The sequence below is a fragment of the Pelophylax lessonae genome (assembly GCF_965119305.1).
Source record: "Pelophylax lessonae genome assembly, chromosome: 5".
NCBI lineage: Eukaryota > Metazoa > Chordata > Amphibia > Anura > Ranidae > Pelophylax > Pelophylax lessonae.
Genome location: NC_138772.1, coordinates 317,114,188 through 317,141,048, shown reverse-complemented (window position 1 = coordinate 317,141,048; position 26,861 = coordinate 317,114,188). Strand labels below are relative to the sequence as shown.

Genomic DNA, 26,861 nt, shown 5'->3' with positions numbered 1-26,861 from the left:
ATTCAGGCTGGAACATAAGCATCAGTAGCTTCCAGAAGTGGCAAGATGGCTGTGGCTCCAAACAGCACATTTCTCGCTGGGGTATGACAGGATGTGTGGAGGGGATGTGGCTACATGTTTTAGGGCAGACAGGAGGGCCCTATGGTTTGATAAAGAGGCCCTCCTGTCTGCCCTGAAACATGTAGCCACATCCCCTCCACTTCCTGTCCTCACCCAGCCATCAAGAACTCTGCTTCAATCAGCCACAATCCTGCTGAGCTCTGCAGCCTCACAGTGATCCTTTGGAGGTCTATATGGCTCTATGACCAGCCTTGATCCACTTTTATCTAGGGAGTGCATTTTTATTATCTTTTATGCTTTTTTAATAAATTGCTACACCTAGTTGGAGGGACCCACTTGTGTTTATTTTTTCAATGTGCATTTGGATTTCAAGACCTAATTTGAGAGGAGCTGCATCCATTTTACCTGGTGTTCCCTAACACTCTCCTGGCCCTCTTATGTGCCTTGTTTAACCACTTAAGCCCCGGAAGATTTTACCCCCTTCCTGACCAGGGCCTATTTTGCGATTCGGCATTGCGTTGCTTTAACGAACAATTGCGCGGTCATGCAACGCTGTACCTAGACGAATTTCACGTCCTTTTTTTCCCACAAACAGAGCTTTCTTTTGGTGATATTTTATGAGCCGGGGGGATTTTTTGATCATGCGCTATAAACAAAAAAAGAGCGTCAATTTTGCAAAAATAACAATATTTTTCACATTTTTTTATATGAAATTCCCCCCCCCCCCAAAAAAAAATGTAAAAATCAAAATGTTTTAACATTTTAGGCCAATTTGTTTTCTGCTACATGTTTGGTAAAAAAAATTGCAAAAAGCGTATTTTGATTGGTTTGCGCAAAAGTTATTGCGTTTACTAAGGGAAAGATTTTTGTCATTTTTGTGTTTTTTTTTTTTTTAACGAGTAATGGCGGCGATCTGCGATTTTTTTTGCCGGACTGTGACATTGCGGCGGACAGATCGGACCCTTGACTGACATTTTTGACACTTTTGGGCTTACCAGTGACATTACTACAGTAATCAGTGCTATACATATGCACTGTTACTGTAAAAATTACACTGGGAGGGAAGGGGTTAACTTTATTGGAGAGGGAGGGGTTAAGTGTGTCCCTAGGGGCGGGTTTCTAACTGTGATTGGCTGTGGCTACTGGTGTAAGAACAGAGATCAACGGTCCTACATAGTAGAACCGTATGATCTCCATTCTTACACAGGGGAGAATGACAGGCGGCTGTGTTTACATTAGCCGCCTGCCTTTCTCCCGCTCTAACGGTCTATCGCGAGTGCCCGGCGGACATGGGGGGGGGGTCTGCGAGTGGGAGCACGCCTCCGGCAGCGCGCGCTCACCCCCTAGAGCCTCACAGACTAGCGACGTAGATCTAAGTTGCTTTGCCTGTGAGGGGCTGACCGCTCACGTAAATAGTCGTGCGGCGGTCGGCAAGTGGTTAATGACGTTTGGGTTCCAGTCAGCTCTTTATGAAAAATCCTCCCACAAGCTTTACAAAAAAACTGATAGAAGTGACTATACTGCTGATGAGAAAAGGTATTTAGCAGTTTATATTTACTAAAATAATTGCATTTCCATGTTCTGTGTACTGTCTGAGACCAAATATAGTGAATGCAGGGCCCTGGGTTTAGTAACACTTGAATTTTAGCCTAAATGGTCCAGTTTTCTGCATTTTTAAACACTGCAGACAGAATCTTGCAATACATACTAATAGGAAGCCAGCATTATTTTAAAAGCGCAATAACCCGTGCGATAATTTTTATGAATTGACTTTTGCATAAAACACTGTAAATCAAGAATATCATTTTCATACAATAGATGTAACAGATCAAAGGGATACAAGTTGTAATATTGATTGAGGGATATGGCATAATCAATTCATATACATGTAGGTATATCGCTATCTACATGGAGGATTGAACACTAAGACAAATATAAAAAGGGCCTGCATCTGCTGTATAGCCACTTGTAGCAAGCAGTAATAAAATAGGAAAAGTGGCAGAAGGTGATAGCCTTCCCAAAACATACAACAAAATAAATAATAGCAACAAGCCACCCAAGACAGAATCAAATAGAAGGGATGAAACAGAGTAAAACTGGATTTTTGACTTACCGTAAAATCCTTTTCTCTTAAGCTCATTGACAGACGCAGGACTGATATCTTGATATCCGTAGGGTTATACTGCCCCCTACAGGAGTAGGACACTAGTCAGGAAAAAAGCTCTGGCCACACCCATGGGCAGTCCCAGGGGGTATATCCTCTCTCTCCCTGCCACAGGATGTCAGTTATGTAACAAAGCAGTGTCAGAGACTCCTACCAACTCAAAATAGAGGGGCGGGCATGCATCTGTCAATGAGCTTAAGAGAAAAGGATTTTACGGTAAGTCAAAAATCCAGTTTTCTCTGTCGTTCATTGACAGACGCAGGACTGATATCTTGATATCCGTAGGGACGTCCCAAAGCAGTGCCATAAATGAGGGGTGGGATAATAGAAATAAAATCCACTCCAGAAGGCCAAAACAGAGCCAACCAGAAGAACAGAGGACTCATTGAACCAAGCAGATGAGACCCACCTGAAAAAAAAAAAAAAACCCTGAGGTAGACCAAAGGTCCCCTCAAACAGCAGCCTGCAAAACCTTGCGGCCGAAAGAGGCATCCGCCGATGCCAACACATCAACCTTATAAAATTTCATAAAGGTATGAACCGACGACCAGGTAGCCGCCTTGCAAACCTGAAGCACCGACGCCTGATGGCGGAAGGCACAGGAATCACTAAGAGCCCGAGTAGAGTGCGCCTTAACAGGGAACAGAGGAACCCGACCCTTAATAGAATAAGCCTGCACCACCGTCTGTCTGATCCATCTGGAGATAGTCGCGGCAGACGCAGGCAACCCCTTTCTAGGGCCATCCGTGATCACAAAAAGTGAATCAGCCTTACGAAAAGAGTCAGTAGTAGCCAAGTACACCCTGATCGCCCGAACCACATCCAAGAAGTGTAACACAAACTCCCGAGGATGACTGGGCTTAGGGCACAGGGAAGGTAACACAATAGCCTCATTCAATAGCACCACCAGCTATGGGGAACGACAGGACAACGCGGCCAGTTCCGACACCCTGCGTGCAGAAGTGATAGCCACCAAAAAGGCCACCTTCTGGGATAAGGTAAGCAAGGGAATCTCCCTAATATTTTCAAAGGGAGGTTTCTGGAGAACCGACAACACTAAATTAAGATCCCTGGGTGGCAAGGGCGTGCGCACCGGAGGAGCCAGATGCCGCACCCCCTGGATGAAATTGCACACCAGAGAATGAGTAGCCAGTGGCCTCTGGAAGAAGATTTATCTAAAAAAGCTTGCCAGGACCAGAGATCCCAGCAAGGAACTTAGGTCCTTACTCCTGACTAGGCAGAAAAAAAACTGACATCCTGTGGCAGGGAGAGAGAGGATATACCCCCTGGGACTGCCCATGGGTGTGGCCAGAGCTTTTTTCCTGCCTAGTGTCCTACTCCTGTAGGGGGCAGTATAATCCTATGGATATCAAGATATCAGTCCTGCGTCTGTCAATGAGCGACAGAGAAATTATTTAAAGTTTTTTTTTTTTCTCCATTTTCTATCAAGGGACACAACACTGTAGGTTTATATACATGCAAGACGTCTACGTGTAAATTTAGCACAAGAAAAAAAAAAAATACTGCATGTTTGTCTTTCTTGACTAGACACTCATGCAAGATTGACTGATTTTGAATAACTGGTTATTTACTAAGCCCTCTTATGTTTTCCTGAAACTGATTATACTTTGGCGCTCTTTTTTTTGTTTATTATAAAAACATGTAGTGAATGTACTGTTTTCTTTTCTTAGTTGACTTCTATTACAGTTGTATATAAGTACACGCAGAACGTCAGTAAATGTGCTAAATTCTCTCATGCAGGTAAGGGAATTCCTTGTAAATACAGCAAACATACAGCACCTGGAGCAGCATTATTTTCCCCAAGCACTATTCATTCATTTGAAATCTTTGAGTCATCCAAAAATCTAACCCGATAGCAAAGAAACAGTTTTGCTCATCTCTATTAACTACCTTTCCACAACATTCAAAAGCCAAAAGATTATCGCTGAAATGAGTCAATGTTTGCATAGTGCTATAAACCGCATCTGCCCTCTTCTAAGTCATAAACTGTAATGTTATTGCAGCCAGTTAAACATTTCCTATTTACAGCTCTGTGAGGTCTGGTTTTATTTGCTAGGACTCCTAAATAAATCTGTTGTGAGCCAAAGTATCTATGTGAGACGCCTTAGAAGCCACCGTTTTCTTTCTCCTACTTACTAGATCCGAGACAGAGAAGCTGACCGACTCAGCTGTACTACAATTGATTTCAGTGCCTTGGAGCCAGTATACGCAATCTGGGAGTAAGAGAATGACCATGCTGTATGTACTCAGAAGAAGCGCTTATCTTCTTTATGGAGGTGGATAAAATACTGCCGAATTCACAAACCAGGTTTGCCCCTGAGCATAGCTTTAGTATTTTCAGGCTAATTTGCTTTGCTGTTAACAAGTTTTATTAATTATAACTATAATATGTTAGCAATGTCCACTATAAAATAAAAAAAGCAACTTCACATTTGAAGGGAGAAGGAGAAGACAAATCAAAGTCACAATAAAAAGATGAGAATTGTTTGTTCCATATTGTCTCTTTATTATTTATTTTAATCAAGACACCATTGGTATAGGCACAAAACAAAAACTAGAAGATATGTTTTATCACTTTAAGTCAAAGTTCTCAAAATTAACTATGTCTTATAGTCAAGCATAGCAAAGAAACCTGACTGGCCAAATGCAAGCAAGCTTGAAACATTTTTAATTTTCCTAACTTTTTCGGAGTATCTCAGTAGTGATCAGGCATGCTCCTGAATACTAAACATGTGATGCCTGCACCTTCTTGACCTATAGAATGGCACACATAGCAGAGCTGTGCACAAGAGCTTAGAGAGAAGAGTTAGGTTAGCCATACATTATACAATTTTCCTTTAGATTTACTAAAACTATTATTATACAGGATTTATATAGCGCCAAAAGTTTGCGCAGCGCTTTACAATATGAGGGAAGACAATACAGGAGGAATTAGAGGGCCCTGCTTGTTAGAGCTTACAATCTAGAAAGAAGGTTCAAGTGAAACAGAAGGCAATAACTGTGAGGGATGAGCTGATGGAGAAAATTGTATTATATTATAGAGCAGGGATGTGCAAACTGTGGCCCTCCAGCTGTTGCAAAACTACAAGTCCCATCATGCCTCTGCCTCTGGATGCCATGCTTGTGGCTTTCAGAGTCTTGCTATGCTCATGGGACTTGTAGTTCTACAACATCTGGAGGGCCACAGTTTGCATACCCCTGTTATAGAGGATTTATATAGCGTCAACAGATTGTGCATCACTTTACAACCATATAATATGAGGACAAGCCTAAACATTTTCAATATATATGCAATCTGGCAAGCCCTTGCACTATATAGTTAAAAGGTAAATCTAAAGGAAACTGAATAAGAAATATCTATAATTTATGGCCAGCCTAACTGAGCCATATCTGCTTCATAGCCTTTCAAGAGATATTGGGGTTGATTTACTAAAGGCTAATATACTGTGCACTGCAAGTGCAGTTGCTTCAGAGCTTAGCAAATGAGGTAAAGCTTCACTTTGCCAAGAATACTCAATCACATGCAAGGAACGTAAAAAACGGAATTTTTGCTTGTACATGATTGAATGATAGAAATCAGCAGAGCTTCCCCTCAGATCTAGAGCAAATGCATTTACAGTGCACAGTATATTTGCCTTTAGTAAATCAACCACACAGACCTACATTTTCTAATTATATGTCACGTATACTGTAAGCACAAAAGGGGCCTTGTCTTTATTAGATTCACAAATATATATGTAAAGTGATTTACTTTCTGTCTGCAAACAGTAATCCACGAGTGTTCTAATTCTAAATCAGTCAGTTAAAGGAATTTACAGAAAGGCACATTTCACATGAATATGTAGAGTTTAAGGCAAAACTGCAAATGCTTAATTATTACTATTAATATACAGGATTTATATAGCGTCAACAGTTTACGCAGCCCTTAAACAAGAATTATCAAAATATAAAGTAAAAGTACAGGTTTGCATAGGTATTGAAAACTTTACATCCATATTTGTGAATGTCACAAGATGTACTACTATAGGTCCCTCAGTCAGGAAGCATTCACTTTTAAATCTAATCATAGTGCATATACTATTATAACATTTTTTTAAATGCTAGCAGCATGCATTACTGGAACCATCACTAGGCAGCATGCAACCTATTCCTCAAAGGCATTGTAACAAATACACTCCCAACTTGTTCTTACTTTGGTACGATAGCTTAAATCAGTTGCTCTCTACAAATAAATCCACTAATATGCAATATTTGAAGTCCATTAGTACCGTTTACCTTCAGTTCGTTACCCAGGGTGCATAAAAACTTTAAGTGTATGTATACTCAAAACTTTTCTTTTTGGTTTTGATAGAGCAGGGAAGGGTTCAACTGCTGTCAGTTTATTTTTGCTGTCTGTGTGTTAAAAAAAATCAACAGGAAGTGAGAGGAAATTTTTACAAGGTGGGGGAATTGTGCTCTTGACAGTTGTTACCAGAGCACGTGTCCTCATTAGAAGATTTTGCCTTACTCCTTGTTCTGGTGACAACTTTTAAAATGTCCCATTTGCACTACATTCTGTCTTACTGATAACAGTCACAGAGACAAATGCACAGCAAGGACACAGAATGTAATACAAACCTGGCTTCTAATACTACCCCAATCTGTGGAAATGTAAAAATAATGGCTACATATACTTTACTTACTTTTTTGTTCTTTAAAAGCACTTTAGCATCACCCCATAGGTCCCTTCACCAGTAAGGACAAAATTACTGCTCTCCAATTAGCATTGCTCACACTCCCTGCTGAATGAAGTGTAGTAGTTGTGCAAGAGGCATGTTGGACTATTGGAGATGGACCGCCGTTCTTGCAAAGTGGGAAGATGACTCTCTCTTCAGCGTGGTGTTGGGAAAGAGAAGTCTGGGATGTCACTGAAGCACTATTAAAGGCCAAGTTCATCTTTAAAGAAAAAATAATACACACATTTTTGCAGGGAAAAAAAAAATGTGCATTGATTTTTTTTTTTTTCCTGCAGGAGCCTGGAAAGTAGTGCACCCTAACTCTGCTTCTTCAGACGTCCTCTGTAAGGGCCTTCTGTTTGAAAGCTGGAGAAAATGCCAGAGGACTACAAAAGCTCTCATCAGCGCCCCAGCAGCCCATCAAATCTACAAGTCCATCTGCTGCAGTGGAAAATTGTACTTTTAGTTTGTTTATTCACAGGACTCTGGAAATGAAGGAGGCAGTTCTATGGGCAAAGTCCTGCAGTTCTATGGGCAAAGCCTGGGGGAGAGGGGGCAGGAGCTGAAACAGGTTACACGTTCCACCCTAAATACGGGTGTAGCATGTAAGGCCCCTGTTCAGTTCATCAGTTCAGTCACGTCAAAATGTATCAGTTTTTCATCCGTTTTTTCTTTTGTTTTTCACATCCACTACCAATGCAAAAATGGATGAAAAACTGATACATTTTGACGTGACTGAACTGATGAACTGAACAGGGGCCTGTCTGTTTACATCCGATCCGTTTTTTTGATGGATGAAAAATAGGGCATTCATCCATTCCAAAAAACGGACATTGACGGAAGCGGATGAAAACTAATGTTAAAGGATGCTTATCCGTTGTCATCCGATTTTACATAGAGATGCATTGATGTCCGTTTTTCATCCGTCAAGGGATGGATGAAAAACGGACCGTATGTGTGAAAGGGGCCTAACATGTTTATAAAGGTGAATTTAGCCTTTAAAGAACAAAAAAAGTAATGTTTAATTTATGTAATTTGACTAAGGTATGAAAGATGATGTAACAAACTTCTCCCGACCGAGAATTATATTTCAATTCAGTAAAATTAATATTCTACATCTGTAGGAATTCTTAAAAAGATGATTGTAGAAAATAATTTTGCTTAAATTATACAGCATATAATAATGATGTTTTCTGATTTTAAAAGCAAAGTAGTAAGCAAAGCATAGCAGTAATGTATGCATTAAAAATGTTATGAACAGGAAAAATGATTTATTACAAATATGTAGAAAACCATGATATTTCAAGAAGACTGCAGCCATGAATTATCAAATGCTGTTAGCTAGCTGCAACTTGAAGGGAATCAGTTATGAATTAAATCATTGCTGTCCTCTAAAGTGATGGTTGCGTGGCTATTAGGTCTATACTCTTGCTTTAGTATTGTGAGTCAAAACACTTGAACATAAAGATAAGAACTCCTAATTTTATCTGCTTTTCCTCATCACTATACGTGCTCTGAATCTGTAACCAAGTGACTTGGCATAACAGCCAGGCAATCCCCATTTTTTGATTGAGGTCAGAAACAGCAGTCCTGTATTTTTCTGAATTACAATTGCTGTTACAGACCACATTTGTTTTTTATTTTTGATAGAGTAAGGAGGGATTTGAATCCCAATTTTTTACAACTGTTTCCAGAACAGGAGTACAAGAGAAAAGCTTCCAGTGGGGATCTCTGTTCCTGTTAAAAAAAAAAAAAAGATGGTCAAAAGGTGGGACTTTACCTTTCACTTTCTGTTATGTTCTCCAGGCCAGGAAATTGAAAAGAAGATCTCAGAGGGACACAGACAGCAAAAGAAGACTGATGGGTGTTTTAACTGTTCTGTACCAATGAGAGTTTTAACTATTCTTAAACACAATTGGAGCAGACCACTCCAATGCTGCCTTTAGAGTTCATTAACCCTATAAGCAGTACTCCTGGGTGTTCAGTTTAGCTGAATACAAAGCAATTCCAGAACTTGGTCCTATCCCAATGTGTTGCATTGCTTCCAATTGTTTGCTGCTAATTACTATAGTTGCAGAATGTTAAATGCAATGTCTTGTTAATGACAGGATTCCCAAGAAGTTAACTTATGACGCTATAGTTTAGCAAAATATGTACACATGATCTCTAAACCAGCACGGCTGTATTTTAAGAAAGTAAAGGTGTATAAACTTTAATATCTGCCTGGTTTGATTAGGAGTATTGCCATTATTTTATGTTCCAGGATGGTATATTTTTAGTGTTAAAATAATCATGTAGGGTGTGCAGGGTTTTTTTCTTAATGCATGTTAGGGTGAAGTGAATCTGCCAAAGAACAAGACACTGCAGGTCTGTTTGTGTACGATGAAGAAAAGGAATGGATGATCACAAACAAATCTTGGTACAAAGCGTGCACAACGAAGCATGATTACAGCACCGGTGGCTGCGGCCGCTTCAGTACCTTCCTCATTTACATCTACAAATGATTTGTGTACGACTTTGGATACAACTAGGTCACGATCTCCAGACATGCCAGAGAGATCACATCTGCCGATATCAAAGACATCAGTCATTCCAAGACTGCCAAGTACAGACTCCAGGTCAAAAAAGTTTTCTAGCTTGAATTTTGGCAAGAAGAGTTCCACTTCAGTTCTTTCCAAATTAGATGGATTTATCATGTCAGCAAACTTCTCATAGGTTAGTTCCTGTTCAAGCTGGAAGCAAATAGATTGATGGCATCAGAAGCTGATCAGAGGAACATGCATTTCAACAGAGCAAGCACAGAGAGAATTGTTCCTTATTGGAATGCAGATGAACTCCAAATGTCGACATATCTAAAAACCTGCTGTATAGATATAATCTGATAATAAAATACTAGATTTCCTCTGTCATGTGGTGTCAACTTGGCTGATGTTAACAAACTGTTAAAAAGGTGACTAGAACTCTGCTAATCACTATTTGCATCTAAGCTGACTGCATTAACCCGACTCATGCACTGAAAAGCCTGGCAGAGACTACAAGTTTTTTTTTGTTCAACCCAGCAGGGCTGAATGAAAAAACCTGACAGCTTAGGAAGAGGGACTGTACTAACTATCCCCCCCCCCCCACCAAAACACTCCGGTCAGCACTCTCAGCCATTGGCTGAGGATGCTGGTCAGGAGCCGATCTGCAGATTTGTTTTCAGTCAGCCAGCTTCTGTCGCACCGGCTGCAGTACACATCGGCTGAATGTACTTGAGTCAAAGTATATTTGTTGGGGGGGGCGCAGGTGAGGAAAAAAACGTACATATTTTAAATATACATTGCCTGGCCAAAAACAAAGGTCGCCACCAAAAAAAGGTTGCACATGTTGGACCGCCTTTAGCTTTGATTACGGCATGCATTCGCACACAGGGATTGGCCATCACAGAGTCCAGAACTTAACCCCATAGAGAATCTTTGGGATGTGCTGGAGAAGGCTTTGCGCAGTGGTCCGACTCTCCCATCATCAATACAAGATCTTGGTGAAAAATGAATGCAACGCTGGACAGAAATAAATTTTGTGACATTGCAGAAGCTTATCGAAACAATACCACAGCGAATGCATACCATAATCAAAGCTAAAGGCGGTCCAACATGTGCAACCTTTTTTTGGTGGTGACTTTTTTTTTTTTTTTTGGCCAGGCAGTGTATATTTAAAATATGTACGTTTTTTTCCTCACCTGCGCCCCCCCCCCCCCCCCACAAATATACTTTGACGCAAGTACATTTTTAGAACAGTGTAACTTCCCTTTTAAAGTGTATCCTTAAATGTTTCACTGCAAAATGATAAAATTTGTTGTAATCCTAAACTTTGCCAGCTAACACATACTGTGGGAATATTAATAATAGGATTTCAGAACCCAGATATTTTAAAATCAGATCATTGTATGTGCGACCAACATAAGATTACCACCACAGTGACATTTTCCCCTTTGGGAAACAGAACACTTAATTAAAATGCACATATTCAGATTTAAATATTATAACAGACAGGATCACATTCCGAGAGAGAAGGATCAGTTCAAAATTGTTTCAGTAATTATTAAACGCAATTCAAATTTTAGAAATTTGCTAAATTGAAATAAAGGTAAATTAAAAAGTAGGGATCATTAGAAAAATTGTTGGTGATTAGGCCAGAATCTGTGAAAAAGACAGAAAAATAAAACATCCTGTATAGAAGATCTTACCATTTCTAAACGTAGCAAACTTCTTCCAGTTCTAAAAAATGAACTATGTTAGTATGTTAGGTGACAATATTCAAACAGTACGGGTGTCAAATTTAAAGAGAAAAACCTAGCTAAGATATGTAATCCTAAAATAAAAAAATCCTAAAACCTAATTGAACCCTCAATATTTTTCACTGTTAATGCAGTCTGACTGCATATATACAAACAAACACAATCTTTTTTTCTGTGTAATTGTACATACCAAGTGCTGCAGCAAGGGTTAAAGTGTTATCAAACCCACAGCAGTAATATCAGTCAGCATATGCAGTAAAGCATGCTTGTTCTACTCACTGTGGAACCTAAGGGGTTATTTCTTTGCATTGTATAAAAAAAAAAGCTGTTTAACCCTGTACTCTCTGATCCTCACCTTCTTTCACAGTCCGCAATCCATTTCCTGATAGTACAGAGCCTTGGGGGCACTGTGAACATACTCACTTTGGTGTGTATTGCTAGAGAGGTTTTCTTTTGGGAGAGTGCATGTGATCGGCACAAGGCCAATCAGCACTGTCAACACAGAGGGTCAGAGGTCATGCAGCCTTATAGGACGGTCATAGGAGAATGAAAACTCCTCATACAAGCTTTAACCAGACACTGATAGAAGTCACCAGACTGCTATATACTGCTGATGAGAAAAGGCATTAAGCAGTTTATAGTTACAAATAACTGCATTTCCATCTTCTGTGTACAATGGGAGACCAGATGTAGAGAATGCAGGCTCCTGGGTTTAGTAACACATATATATATATATATATATATATATATATATATATATATACCTATAATATGCTGTGCTAGCAACACATTGGAGAGTTGAATCACAGCTCTCACACAAGCAACAGCCCATGTCGCCAAGGGTCTGATACCCCAGTCTGCACACTGTTCCAATTAACAGCACAGTTAAGAGTGAGGAATGTTGGACCACTGGATTATTTCCAGAACACATTTAGTTGTAATCTTCTGTAGCTCAGGTGCCCAGTCTATTAGTCAGTCCCTTAGATAGGAAACCTAACAGGCCAACAGGAACATAAAGAATGGAGGTGTGCATTGAAAGGTACAGAAGAAGAAGAAGGAGGCAAAATTTGGTGCCAAGTGCCAGCATTATAGTGCCGGAGACTGTTCGCACCATTTTTACTGACAGGTTTACTTTAGATGTTTGTAACGAATACATGCTTACCTAGTAAAAGCCTTATTTCTTCCTTGTGCCAAAAACAATTCTAATATACAACAATGTGAGCAGAATTTGTTAGTATTTGTTAGCTGACAAGGAGAAAAAGCATTTTGATATACATGATATAAGATGCAACTGCCCCCGAAGTTATGTGGTGTCCAATTTCGGGCACGAGGAAAGAAAAACCCCAAAAGCCTCTTCTCTAAGGCTGGTGGCCACAGTGTGACATTACATACAATAGATGAGGATAGCGAGGTTTCATTTACAATCTGGTGCATCAAAGAAAAGAGCAGAGTACTATACTTACTCTTGCTTTTCAGAATACTGAGTTATTGATCTGGATAGGTTATGTAGCTCAGGAGTGCTAGCTTCTAGATCTGGTTGAGGGCTGAAACAACGACGCAAGGATGAAAGAGGACAGCCCTAGAGTTTGCAAAAGTATCATATGTGTACCTTGATCCGATCACCTAAACTGTATGATGTTTGAGGGGGGTGGCTACCTTTATAGTTCTCTCAAATCAGGAGGGATCGTGTTAATGCCACAAATTCGAGGAAACGTCACAATTCTGCACCAGTGAGCCAAGGAGGAGGGAAGGTGGGGCGGGGCCATGTGTTTTATGGATGCATAGAGCAGGGCTCAGGAGCGAGTGCCCCCAAAGCAAGCGGCTTGCTATTTAGGGGCACTGGTCAAAGGGAAGGAGCCAGGAGCGCTGTTTCGGGACCTGAGAAGAAGAGGCTGCTCTGTAAAAAACCATTGCACAGAGCAGGCAAGTATAACATGTTTGTTATTTACACAAAAAAAAAAAAAAGCCAAACCTTTAATTCCACTTTAACACAGTCTACAGCATCTGTGAATAATGTGGTCACTGTCTTTTTTTTTTAACAGAAAATGGTCACTGTCATTTTTAACTACTTAACAAAGCAGGCACCACACATTAGTATGAACATTGGGACCTCTAGCAAATGCTGCACCTGTACTAAATCCAATGCACACATGCTATCATTGAAACAATACATATTTCCTGTCTCCACAATGAGCACAGGTAAAATCTGAGAAACTTATTTAAATGGCCTACAATATTGTCTATTCCCTTTGTGAAAAGATCTAAAAAACATGTACTTCAAGGGAGTCTTTGGGCACTGGTGATATAAACATTTCAGCTTATGTTTTGTTTTATAAATGAAATATAATACAAACTAATGATAATGAACATAGCATGACTTTGCTTTATTTCATAAACTTTTGCTTTATTCCATGAGACAAAAAGGTGTTATGTCCTTAACATACATATAACTATGAAAATGAACATGCCACATATAAAAAGGTCATACTGAACCAATATGTTCATGGTCTCCTAGAAATAAACCTATCAACATTCACATATGGGAATATTACAAGATTAATGGTCTGTGTTACTCCATAGCAACCGTCAGCTGCTACTTTATATTTTCTTACCTTCCCTAGCAGCAATGAAGAAAGAAATTGATTGCAGTAGGGAACACAGATCATCTTTTGGGCATTATATGCATAAGCATGATGAACCAGCCTCAATGGGGTTGATTGTCCAAAGGTAAATAGGCTTTTCATCCCAAGGGAATTTGCACCAGAGGTTAGTGAATGAGGTGAAGCTCTGCTGATTTCTACTATTCAACAATGTGCAAAACATTTTTTTTTATTTTGCTTGGATAATCTTTGCAAGTGAAATGTCACCACATTAACTAAGCAATGGGGCAAATTCCATTGCAAAGTTCAACTGCCCCTGTGTTCAATTTCACAAAGTGACAATTATTTGAAGAATTCACAGGATTACCATCCAACTTTGCAATATATACAAGTAAAACATTCACGTCTGACAATGTACCCTATAAAAGGTCAATAAAGAATTAACCATCGTAACTTTGTACTAGCCATTTAGGCAATTATATTAAGCCAATTACACATTGTATATAGTGTTTAAAGTACCTTTCCCTGGGATAAATTATATGGTATACACTTTACAAATCAAAAAATTGTAGGTAGTAGTTTCCACTTAGAAAGGACATTTAAAGTGGGACAAACAACAAACTATATAGATGTGAGCCTTTTCTTTATTATTAGTCTCAGGACGGTTATTGTAAATTAAAAATGGTTTGCTATATGTAAAATATCAGTATATGAATATATTGCTTATTTGAGACAGCAAATGTTTAGTAGGTTAGGAGACCTCCAAGGAAAACTAAACCTAAAAAGGCACTTTAAAAGTAAAACAATATTCACAGAAGTATAGAAAAATTGAGAGCATAATACAAGCTTATGAAAAAATGCAACACAAAGAGCAAATCTGAAGTGCAGAAACCCATAGATACCTACCAGATCTTATCTTACTGAAGTCAGATCACTTAAAGCTGAATTCTGACTGGTAGCTAGGAGTTATTTCATTGCGGATTCTTGAATAAGCCTCTAAAAGTTAATGTAATTTCTGCAGATGTGCTTGCTATGACTGAACTAATAAAAGTAAGTGTGCACAGCAGTTTGAAGATATAAATGGATTAAAGATTGGTTTAAGAAAGATCTTTTGTAGACTTCCAGTCCTATCGCATGTCTATTTTTTCATCATAAGATAAATTTATGATTTCCTGTGCCTGGAATTATTTACATTTTATCTAGCACCATCAGATGAGTTTTTTTGATGTGTATAGAAGATCTTTCATGAGTCTGCTGATTAATGTTTAATGTATACGTGTAGCCTCAACTTACAAGGACTAATTTTTTTCTAAAATATTTGTGATTGTTGGAAGAAGCTCTTATTAACCAAATTGGCCTTTTTAGGTTTAGTCATCCTCAGTATTTCAGTGAATGAAATGCAGTTCCTCAAGGTGAACTGAACCGGCCACAAAACAAAATGCTACGGCTTTGCCTATGGGTGATAAAGAACAGAAAGGGATGGTCACAGTATATCTTTGGAACAATCATTATACATCGCATCATCATAATTCCTGCGGTGGCAGCAGCTGCCTCTGTACCCTCCTCGTTTACATCTACAAAAGATTTGTGGACTACTTTAGAAAGAACTAGTTCGTTATTACTAGACATTCCCGAGAAGTCCGATTTGCCTCGGTCAAAAGCATCAGCCATCCCCATGTCACTAAGTACAGACTTCAGGTCAAAACTGTCTTCTAGCTTAAACTTTGGTACAAACAACTCCATTTCTGTTATGTCCATCATTTCTGGGTTTGTCCACTCCAAAAATTTACTATATGTTAACTCTTTTTCAAGCTGAAAAGAACAAAACATTGTAACAATTAATTTAAAATTAATTCAGTACACTACTAAACAACCTATTAGATTGTAAGCTCCCAGGAGCAGGACCCTCCTAACCCACCTGTATTGAATTGTATTGGCTAGCTTTATATTGCAAAGCTCTGTGCAAACAGTTGGCACTATATAAATCCTGAATAATAAAATTAATAATAACCCGAAAGCCTTTCACATAAGCCAACTATGTGATTTCAGTGCTACAAAACGCCATAATGTGAAGAACATTGCATTTATCTTTACTCCTCTTTAAAACCATTTCTTGATCTCCCAGAGGCTAGCTTGTGTATGAGTGAGCAGTACAAACGCTGAGCTAGAATTCTGAGAGCTTGCGACTCTTCACCTCTCCTAAAAATTTTAAAGATGCTTTGCTTTTTATTAAGGAGTGGCTATTTCTGCAAACTTTGGCTCAGTTAAAGTTGAGGTTGGTAATCCTAAGCCTCATGTTTTAGGGGATTCATATGGAACACATGGAAAATAATAAAACTAACAGGCAAACATTTATTTGCTTTCCAACCAACTAAAAAAAAAAGTTTTTGGTGACCTTTGCAATGTGATACTTGCCAAAGTCTAGCATAGCCAATGATTAGAAAAGAAAAAGAAAGTGTAGTGCACTTGATATAATCAAACAAACATATGTAAAATGTATGAAATCAATAATGAAAGTCCATGCATCCTCATCAGTGATATGGCAACCACTTCAAAGTGCAGATAAATGATATTCAATCATGTATCACTGCCACCAACAGAAGGATTGCAAACTCACCAGATGTCAAAGCTGCAAGAAAGCCTCAAAAGCACTTATGTGAGCCACTCTGGATATCAAAACAGTGGATATCTTCTGCCAGATCACCGCAGCAGGTTCCAACTTGCAGTCCAAAGTCTTGAGAACTTGTAGCAGCTGCTGCACCCTTGCCTTTACTTGTCACGGATGTTCTTTGTCAGATCACTGATGATTGCCGTTAATGACATCAGGATGCATGGACTTTCATTTTTTCATTATTGCTTTTATACATTATACATACGTTTGATTATATCAAGTGCGCTACACTTTCTTTTTCTTATCAAATCTAAGTTGGATATACAGTTTATATGTGTTAGCTGCATTTTCTTTCTTAACATACAGTGCAGAATTATTTTACATAGGCAATGATTACTTAGCAAGGATTAGATTGTGCAATTTCCCCAGGTGAAGCATTCCTTTTACAACATAGATGTTTTTAATTTTTCTCTATCACCACCAGTTGCATTTTCCAATATTAGATCTCACTAATTGGCCTACACTATCAGGATCAGTGTTCATGACAACAATTACATTCTTATTTATTAAACATGTCATATACTTAAAAGAGAAGTATGGGTTTTCCTTTTTTTCCCCATGCATACTTAACTAGGTGGACGCAGCATCAGTCCGATCACTCGGTTCTGACAGCTCCAAAGCAGAGAGCGGTTGACAGTCAGCAGCTCTCTGCTCTTCCCTCTCCTCGCTCATTGGAGCGCTGAGCTGTGGAGGGCCAGGGAATGGCTGGCTCAGGCTCTCAGTGGCTCGCTGAGAGGCTGAGCCTGGTGTTGGTCCAGGCACCTGGCAGATCCCGACTCCATGGTCATGATGACGCGGTGCCTGGACCGACATCTGTGACGTCAGCAGAGAGTGGACTTCAGCCCACTCTATGCTGAAAACGGGTAACAGGAGTAGAGAACGTACTGCACTCCTGTGATCCATAGGAGATGTACAACCAAACGAGCTTTGGCTGTATATCTCTTTTGAATGCCAAGTCTTAGATGTAAGAAACAACAGCAAACCATTCAGAATGTATATTGTGCTAGTCTCGCTTAAAGTGGATGTAAACCTGATTCATGAAATTTGACCTAGGCACATATATATCTGCAGTGTTTTCTTATCTCTCTCCAAAGTCCTTTGTGTCGGGGTTGGTGCTATAAATAGATTAGCAGAGAGCTGGTCTATTCAGAGCACATTCCTTTCTTCCTCTGCCTATGTGGAAAGGGGGTGTGTGCCTTTCCTCCAATCAGCTGTCACACAGTGTATACCAACACAACACTCCCATTGCTGAACAGGAAGAGAAAATTCTAACACAATGTACACTTTCTAAAGAATAAATAAAGTTGAAGACAACAGATGTGCATGTAAAACTTTTATGTAGGGAGATTTGTTTCATCTCTGTGTATCATCTAAAGCTGTTCACTTCACTAGGTATATGTGAGGGTTTACATCCACTTTAAACAGAATACATTCTGATTAGTTGCAATAGGCAACTGCTACGCGTTATGCTTTTACTACACTCTAATTGTATCTTAGTAGCTTATTACCCTGGCAATTGTTCAACCATATGGGATCAGGTATGTATGGAGGACAGCCCACCACCCAGATAATCCTTAGCTAACAACACTGCTGTTGGCAGCAAGTTCTTATAAGAGGCTAATTTTGCATATAGCACTCCGGACATATACTATCATGCACACATATCCTTTATCTATTATTCCTCCTCATTTATAAATATTTTCTATGTATTTTTAAAAGTATTTATGCAATCTAGATTTATTACATTGGTAGAGTAGGTATCTAGTAAAATTAACATAATAAAGCAAACTTTGCAAACATACTATAGCAACAAAAAAAGTACAGCAAGATAAATTAAGGGAAGCAAATTATACAGAGTTTTAAATGTATATAAATAACAGTCTTTGTTTTACAGGCACATCAGCTAAATTACTATAACCTGTACAATAGGAGTCCTAAAAGAACATGCAATTAAAAAGTGAACTTAGAAGATACCCCTTGAACATTCATAAAAAGTCAAACACCTCAAAGAGGTTACACTGGATATGTTTCTTACCTTTTCCAAGCCAGTGGTTCCATCTTGAATATCATCAGGAAGCAGTATAAACATACTCAACTCATTATTCACATAGGGCAGTTCAATAACTTTTGTGAACAAATCTCCCACATAGGTCATTGGAAATTTGGCTTTTTTAAACATCATCTGGACAGGCTTGGTTTCATTCTAACAATAAAAAACCAAGAATACATTACAATTAATGTCAGCATAATCTCAAACAACATAATTAACTGCTACAGCCAAGCAAAATAACCAGGAAAAAACAAAGCAAAACTTTCTAAAATGGTATAAACCATGTCAGGCGATGTTTAATAAATGGCCTCAAACTACAGGATTTATACTGCAGAATGATATTGTATAAGACACCCTAATGACCAGAGGTAATTTATATCTTCATGAGTAAAACTTGCCATTTTACAGTTTTCAGATTCAGATAATAGATGGATTACAGCTTTGTGTATTTGCACAAAAATGACAGTTTTCTTTTGGCAGAATTTGTACTTTATTAAATAACAATTTTAACTCCTGTATTATTCATGGACACAATTAAAAAAAAAAAATACAAAGCCTTCAAATTCTTCTACAAACCTTTGCAAACATTCAATTTTTTTTCTGTCCAGTTACAGTTCTCAACATTCTGCCAGCTGTCCCAGTTACAAGATACCTAACCTACCCCTAGTCCACATTGTGGAACAATATTGTACCTTAGATTTGCTCATCTCCTATGCAATAGAAAAAGTAAACTGCCTTTCCATACCTATCTGGCCATTATCTCTCATAATGTGGCTGTGCATAACAGCCATATCAGTTTGGAGGAAAACTGTAGCAAAGTGGGGATACTGGTGCAAAAATAGGAAAAAGATCTATGGCTGTTTGGAAGGCTCTAGAGCAGTGGTCTCCAAACTGTGGCACTTTGCTAGCCTTTTTCTGGCCCTCAGGACCCATATTCCTCTCACTGACCCCAGTCAAGAGGCACCAATCCTTCCACTGACCCCAATATTGGGGAACTGTTCTTCTTACTGAGGCCAACAATGGGGCATTTTTCCTTCTATAGACACCAATGATGGGGCACTGCTCCTTCAACTAATACCAATGATAGGGCACTATTCCTTCAATGGAGGCATTATTTCTCCTCCTACACCCTACAGGCGCTATAAAGTTAGTTTTCTTCCACTGCCCACTCTGGCCCCCCTAAAGTCTGAAGGACAGTAAAGTGGTCCTTTGTTTGGAAATTTTGGAGACTCCTGATCTAGAGATTGGATTGTTGATCTAATGCCTGATTAGGGGATTAAAGTCTACCATCGATAAATATTCATATATGGTATATGGATGGATACATTGGAGTGTAGGTCTTTCTTTATCCGATTTCACATATGTACACTATATTACCAAAAGTATTGGGACACCTGCCTTGACAAGCACAAACTTTAATGGCATCCCAGTCTTAGTCCGTAGGGTTCAATATTGAGTTAGCCCAGCCTTTGCCGCTATAACAGCGTCACCTCTTCTGGGAAGGCTGTCCACAAGGACAGCCTTCCCAGAAGGAGTATGTCTATGGGAATGTTTGACCATTCTTCCAAAAGCGCATTTGTGAGGTCGGGCAGTGATGATGGATGAGAAGGCGTGGCTTGCAGTCTCTGCTCTAATTCATCCCAAAGGTGTTATATCAGGTAGAGGTGAGGACTCTGTGCAGACCAGTCAAGTTAACCCACCCCAAACTCGCTCATCCGTGTCTTTATGGACTCTGCTTTGTGCACTGGCACGCAGTCATGTTGCAACAGGATGGGGCCATCCCCAAACAGTTACCACAAAGTTGGGAGCATGAAATTGTCCAAAATATCTTGGTATGCTGATGCCTTAAGAGTTCCCTTCACTGGAATGAAGGGGCCAAGTCCAACCCCTGACATACAACCCCCTCTCCACCAAATGATTTGGACCAGTGTACAAAGCAAGATCCATAAAGACATGGGTGTGTGAGTTTGGTGTGGAGGAACTTGACTGGCCTGCATAGAGTCCCGACCTCAACCTGATAGAACATCTTTGGGATGAATTAGAGTGGATACTGCAAGCCAGGCCTTCTCAGGACAGAGTCCTGACCTCACAAATGCGCTTCTAGAAGAATGGTCAAAGACACACTCCTAAATCTTGTGGACAGCCTTCCAGAAGAGTTGAAGCTGGTATAGCTGCAAAGGGTGAGCCAACTCAACATTGAACCCTACGGACTAAGACTGGGATGCCATTAAAGTTCATGTACGTGTAAAGGCAGGTGTCCCAATAGTTTTTACAATATAGTGCAAGTCTTGCAGTTTTGTTACCTCACTGCAACCACTCAGGATTCAATGTAATAAATAGTGGTGTGGCCTTACGATGGTGACAGAGATTAACTTTACAAAATGTGGATTAGAGCTTCGCTGGCTTCAGAACTTTGGAGAGCTATTAAAATAAAGGAGTTATAAAAACAAAAACAAAAAAAGGCAGGGTCAATCATGTAAAAAAGAGAATTAAATGACATATTGCAGATGCCACAGCGTGGTTTGCAGTTTATGAATGTGAATTAGCACAGAGTGGATAGTGATCTTCACTCTCCATTATAAACAGGCCCCTCATTTTCCAGTTGATTTCCGAAAAATCCATTGATACTATGGGAACTAAAACAATTCTTTCCTAAGCCGCTATCATTAATAAGATTCCAAGTAGTTCCTTGGGGGTACGAAAGTTTCTACGATCAATACTTAAAATGCATACCTTATTCAATTTGAAGGGCATTTCTGATGTACGGCTCTTGTCAAACTGGTTTGCCCAATTTCCTTTGAAGTAGATAGCATTCACTAGTACAAGTCTAGTAAGCGAGTCCACGCTGCCGCTCGGTAACAGGTCCTGGATTTTACCTAAATAGGATTTAAAAATCATGGTATAAAATCAGTATCAAACGGTAAGAGAAGGCGTATAAATTGTATTTAAACATACTCATTAAGTTAGTAAAAACGATTTCTTGAGGACGCAAAAGAAAAGATGCAAAGCTAAAATACAGTGCTAAAAAAATCTATGGGTGAAAACCCGAAATTCAAAAAAAATAGACTGCAGCTTACCTATTCTTAAATGTGGTAGCTGCATTCTTTACCTTTTTTTGGGCTTTTTTCACTTTGTGATCCAGCTACTAGCACATTTCCACTCTGAATAGGGGAGCAAAGGAGACACCTTTGGACTGCAGCATTATCAGTCTGGGAAGGGGGTAGTGTTATATGTACTAGCAGATTTAGATGGACCTGACTATCAAATGAAAAAATGTTTTTTCTCTTTTAGGATAAAGGATTGTCCCAAACCTCTAATTGCCACTTTTGCTGGACAGCTTGGACTGTTAAAGAAGAGTCCTCAGGGGTGCCAAATCAAAAGGACAAAATTTGACTGAACATTCTGATTGGAGTGTGTTTTGTCTTAAAGTGGTTGTAAAGGCAGTCTATGGATTAAGATAAAAAACCTTTTGTGTGCAGCAACCCCTCTAATACTTACCTGAGCCCAGCAAGCTTATTGCTGTGGGGGCACTTATCAGGAGGGAGGGGCCAGGAGCACCAAAGAGGGACCCGAGAAGAGGAGGAAATGGGCTAGTCTGATAAAAACCACTGCACAGAGCAGGTAAGTATAACATGTTTGTTATTTTTAAGCATAAAAAAAAGAGCGAGAGAGAGAGACTTTAGTATCACTTTAACTCCTGTATAAAGACAGAAGTGAAAGAGCAAAGCCTGCACCTCCTCCATTCTATCTTCTCCTCTTTGCTTCTATCTGTACTCCTGTCCACAACCTAGAAAGCTGTACCGGTCGCCTGCCTGCATCCTACCAACTGATGACGGCAGGCTGTGCTCTATCTGGTCCGTATACAGGAGTTAAACAGAACACAACATCAGATTGGACTGTATCAAACCTTAGACAGTCCTGATCCAACAGCATTCCTATGTCATCTCCTGTATACAGACAGGAGGGAGAGCACAGCCCACATTTGTGCTAGAAGGGGGGATTTTAGGGGGGATGATTTGTGCTAGGAAAGGGTATTTTGAAATGGGGGATTTGCGCTAGCAGGGGAGATTTGGGGGGGGGGAGATTTACAGCCTACAGATCACTTAACTCTGCCTCACAAACTACATTGTAGGGCTTGTTCACACCAGAAGCAGTGCTGCAATGCATGAGAAATCATGCATTTTCCTGCACCTCACAAATATGTGATGCCTTTTGCTGAGGTGCACAGGTGACAATAATTCCTAACGACACCCCATGCATCTAGCAAATGCATGTGCGTCACACCCACTAAAATGCATAGTACCACAGTACCATGTGTTTTTGTGCAGCCTGATTTAAAAATAATGCTGGAATCTTTTTGCATGCCTATTTGCATAGATAAGCCCATTAAACACAATGTGCGGGAATGTGCAAAAAAAGAACAAGCACTTGGATACACCTCCTGGCATGAATGAGCCCTCAGACAGGTATGCCCGAGAATGTGCATAATTCTAAAGGGTGCCTTGACTGAAAGACAGTTGGAGAAACACTGTGTTAAAGATACTTGAAAATTAACAGATTTACTCACTGGATCAACAAGTAAAGATAAAGAGCCGCCACATTTATAGATTGGTAAGCTGCAAAACAATGTATTTTTGTCTTTAGGTTTAATACTGATACATAATGAAATATTGCTTACGAACAAATAATGAACAAAGGTTTGTGCAACTGACAATTTGTAACACAGGTATGTATATGCATTTATACACACACACACACATATATTATATATATATATATATATATATATATATATATATATATATATATATATATATATATATATATATATATATATATATATATATATATATACACAAAAGTATTTTTGCTACCTTCTGTCTTCTCTTCCACCCAAGTATTAATTTCTTTTCTACAGTCCTCTGGCTTTCCAGAAAAGTCTACAGCCTGTAAATCTGCATGATAGTGTTTCTGAGTTGATCCAAGAAAATCCTGAAAATTTCAAAACAATATTAATAGCAACAATGTGGAAGAAAAATGATTGTAGATAGTCGGTGTTTGCTAGGAAAAGCTAGCAAGAATTAAAGTTACTGTTACCCCTTAACCAAAACAACTAATGCGTTTTCATAGTCAAATGTTTTATGCTTTGGCTTAAAGCAGACATGTCCAACCTGCGGCCCGGAACCGCAGGCAATGCGGCCCACTGCCCCCTGACTATTTATTTTTTTGCTGGGGAGGAAGGAAGTCGAGTCGGGGGCACGGCCACATCGGCTTCCAACTAACTGTAGGCAGAGGCTGCCTCGGAGGGGATCATCCACTAGTGGTGTTAAATTAGTGCTGGGGGGGCGCAGCAGCGAAGGAAGGGCGCGGCAACGTTTTATTACTTATATACCTTAACTATAGTATATATTTTATATGCGGCCTGAGAAAATGTCTCTACACTCAATGTGGCCCAGAAAAGCCAAAAGGTTGGACACCCATGGCTTAAAGTATATGTGCAGTGGGAAGTTTTTTTTGGCTAGTGCGAGGAAAGTTTAGAACCTGGCTTATACTGCTATTCAGAGCTGCATTAGAGAGTTTGCCCCTTACTTACAGTCATAGTGACCATGGCATCGCAGACAACAAGGCAGGGAATATATACAGCAGGGACACAAAAAAAAAAAAAAAGCTGGTGGTGGTTGAAACTTTTCTGATCTCGAATACCAAAAAAATATTTGTCTCTACTGCCGTTGAGGGATCCAGATTATTCAAATGGATTTTATGAAAATATATTTTAGGAAAACCTTTAGATATGTTTTATTCAAGATTATTTACAGAGAATACAAACTGCCCATACATGTTATCTAAATCAGAGGTCCCCAAGCCCTAGGCCGCAGCCTGTTAAGAACCAGGATGCACAGCAGGAGACTTGATCTGTATTAGTGAATTCACATAATAATGGAGAGCTGTCGGAGTGCTTTACTGCTCCAGCAGCTTTTCATTACCAGCTGCGGTAGGGGGCAGTGTGGTGCGTGATTCAGCGTATCACGCGGCTCCCAGGTTTTTTTTTTTTTTTTTGTATGAGGTGATTGTTGCCATATAAGTGCACTTGTGACAGAAACAATTGAGTACTGTCCGTGATACTTTTTCTATTTGCACTAACATAATTTTTCAGAGCAAGCTTTCGGGGTGTGTCCCCCTTCTTCAAAGTCCCAGCAGTAATAATGCACAAAGTTTTAGCAGAATGTTAACAAATAGAAGAGGAGGGAAATTTGGGACGTTAAAATGAAGCACATGGCAGAGATGGAGGCATATGACTCTAACCGGTCATTGCCTTATTTAAAGTCCCACCTATTCCCCCTTCCTCACCATAATGTTAACAAGACAATCTCTTAAAGAAAAAAAACACAAACCAATGTACACATCAAAAGGTAATGAGGCTTGGATAGGGGGCTCTCTGCTGTATCTCACCAGCTATCCAAGCTTTATTACCTTGGCTGTGTACATTGGTTTGTGTTTTTTTCTCTCTCTTAGAGATTGTCTTGTTAACATTCTGCTAAAACTTTTTGCATTAGAACTGCTGGGACCTTGAAGAAGGGGACACACCCCAAAAGCTAGTCCTGAAAAATTGTATATTAGTGCAAATAGAAAAAGTATCACGGACAGTACTCAAATTTTTTTTTACAAACATTATTTGAAGTGTACATAACGTACACTTCATTCATGGCTTTGTACACTGCTGTGCATTACCATGTGATTTAGTGCAGCCATAGACTGCGTTGCAGTGTGAATGGTTTCCTATGTGTCCTTGCGATGACAGACGTTTTACAATGCAGCAAAACATCTGTCACAGAACACTGTGTGAATTATCCCTCCAGTCGCTCCATTACTGCCTGAGCCCTGCCTCCCGTCAGATTAGCAGCGTTATTAGATTCTCATAGGAGCACGAACCTTACTGTAAACTGCATGCGCTGGTTATGAGAATCTAATGCCTGATGACCGGAGGCTGAGGAGATGATGCTAGCACTGGGGAGAGGCTGCAAATACAGAGCACAGAGACCCCTATGAAAACCTTATGAAGTGATAGGCAAGATGAATGCAGGGAAGATGACTGGTGGCAGGCTATACCACCTTATCCCCTGGGTCCATGGAAAAATTGCCTTCTGTGAAACCAGCCCCTGGGCCAAAAAGGTTGGGGACCGCTGATCTAAACCATAGCACAATGTCAGATCAAACATACAAACAGAGGAGGGGAACTACAATATCTACTTTAGATCATTTATCTGTCTGAAGACCAAATGGAAACAAAAGCAACATTTACTCACGTATCTTATCAAATAAAATGAAGTAATATTACACTAGCTAAAGATAAGCTTACGTCAAGGAAGGTAAATGACTTTTCTCCATAAAGACGATTGGCGGTTCTCAAAAGGTAATCAGTGCCTGGCTTGTTGATTTCAGAGATAAGAGACTGAAATGATGAATGAACATCTTTTGCCTTTTCAAACTGAAGAACCTGAAAAAAAAGAAAAAATAACACTTACTGGCTGGATCACCAGGTAAAAATAAAAGTAATAAAGCCTAAAAAAAAAAAAAAAAAACGAATGCAGCCATCACATCTAATTAAGGGTGAGCTGCAATATAATACGTGTTTGCTTTTGGGTTTAACACCACTTTAAACATTTAGCAGCTGATTCTGTGCATTATATTACTACGTCTTGAAAAATTCAATGTCAGTAAAAGCACTAGAAAGTTCCTAAAGTAGTCCACTACTTTAGTGTGGTTATGAGTAAGCAAGTGTAATCTTGTGAACGCGTCAACCTCTGCAATCTGTCCGTGGTGTTTTCAAGTCTTGTGCTGGATTGAAAGTGGTGAATACATTTTTACTATTTCATTTATATCAGAGTGCGGTCCATGCTTTGTGTTTGAAACTGTTGCCTTGGACTACGGATCTGACCTGCACCTGATCAAGCAGTTTCACCGGAGCGGCTTATCTGCATTGTGTCTTAGTCCACTACTTTAACTAAACTACTTTTACTAAAAGTAAAAAAAAAAAAACAAATCACATTGGTGGCCCAAGAGCACTAGATCTGTGCAAAATAAAATCTAGCATTGTGAAGAGAAGGATAAAAAAAATTGCATCTCCAAGACTTCCTTGTTGCCTATGATGTCCAAATGCATCTTGGGAGATTAATGTCATTCTGATTCCTTCCCCTGCATCTGTCTGGTATTAATGGTATCTCTTTTACTCAGAAACCTTAATGTGAGTATACAAGGGTCAATGAGTTTAGATGGATATACATGTAGAATCTAGGTCTACAGACC

The 26,861-nt window shown here is 39.5% G+C and overlaps 1 protein-coding gene across 1 annotated transcript in view; it reads right to left on the bottom strand.

Moving 5' to 3' along the window:
- Positions 1 to 26,861, bottom strand: part of LOC309556501 (uncharacterized protein) — a 147,318-nt gene that overhangs the window by 70,429 nt on the left and 50,028 nt on the right. The window contains exons 3-8 of the mRNA XM_082258951.1: positions 25,915 to 26,052; positions 23,432 to 23,549; positions 21,291 to 21,433; positions 18,543 to 18,710; positions 15,253 to 15,648; positions 9,440 to 9,692 (exon numbers count right to left, since the gene is read on the bottom strand). Of these exons, the coding sequence (XP_082115077.1) occupies positions 9,440 to 9,692; positions 15,253 to 15,648; positions 18,543 to 18,710; positions 21,291 to 21,433; positions 23,432 to 23,549; positions 25,915 to 26,052 (1,216 nt within the window). The remainder of the gene's footprint in view (positions 1 to 9,439; positions 9,693 to 15,252; positions 15,649 to 18,542; positions 18,711 to 21,290; positions 21,434 to 23,431; positions 23,550 to 25,914; positions 26,053 to 26,861) is intronic.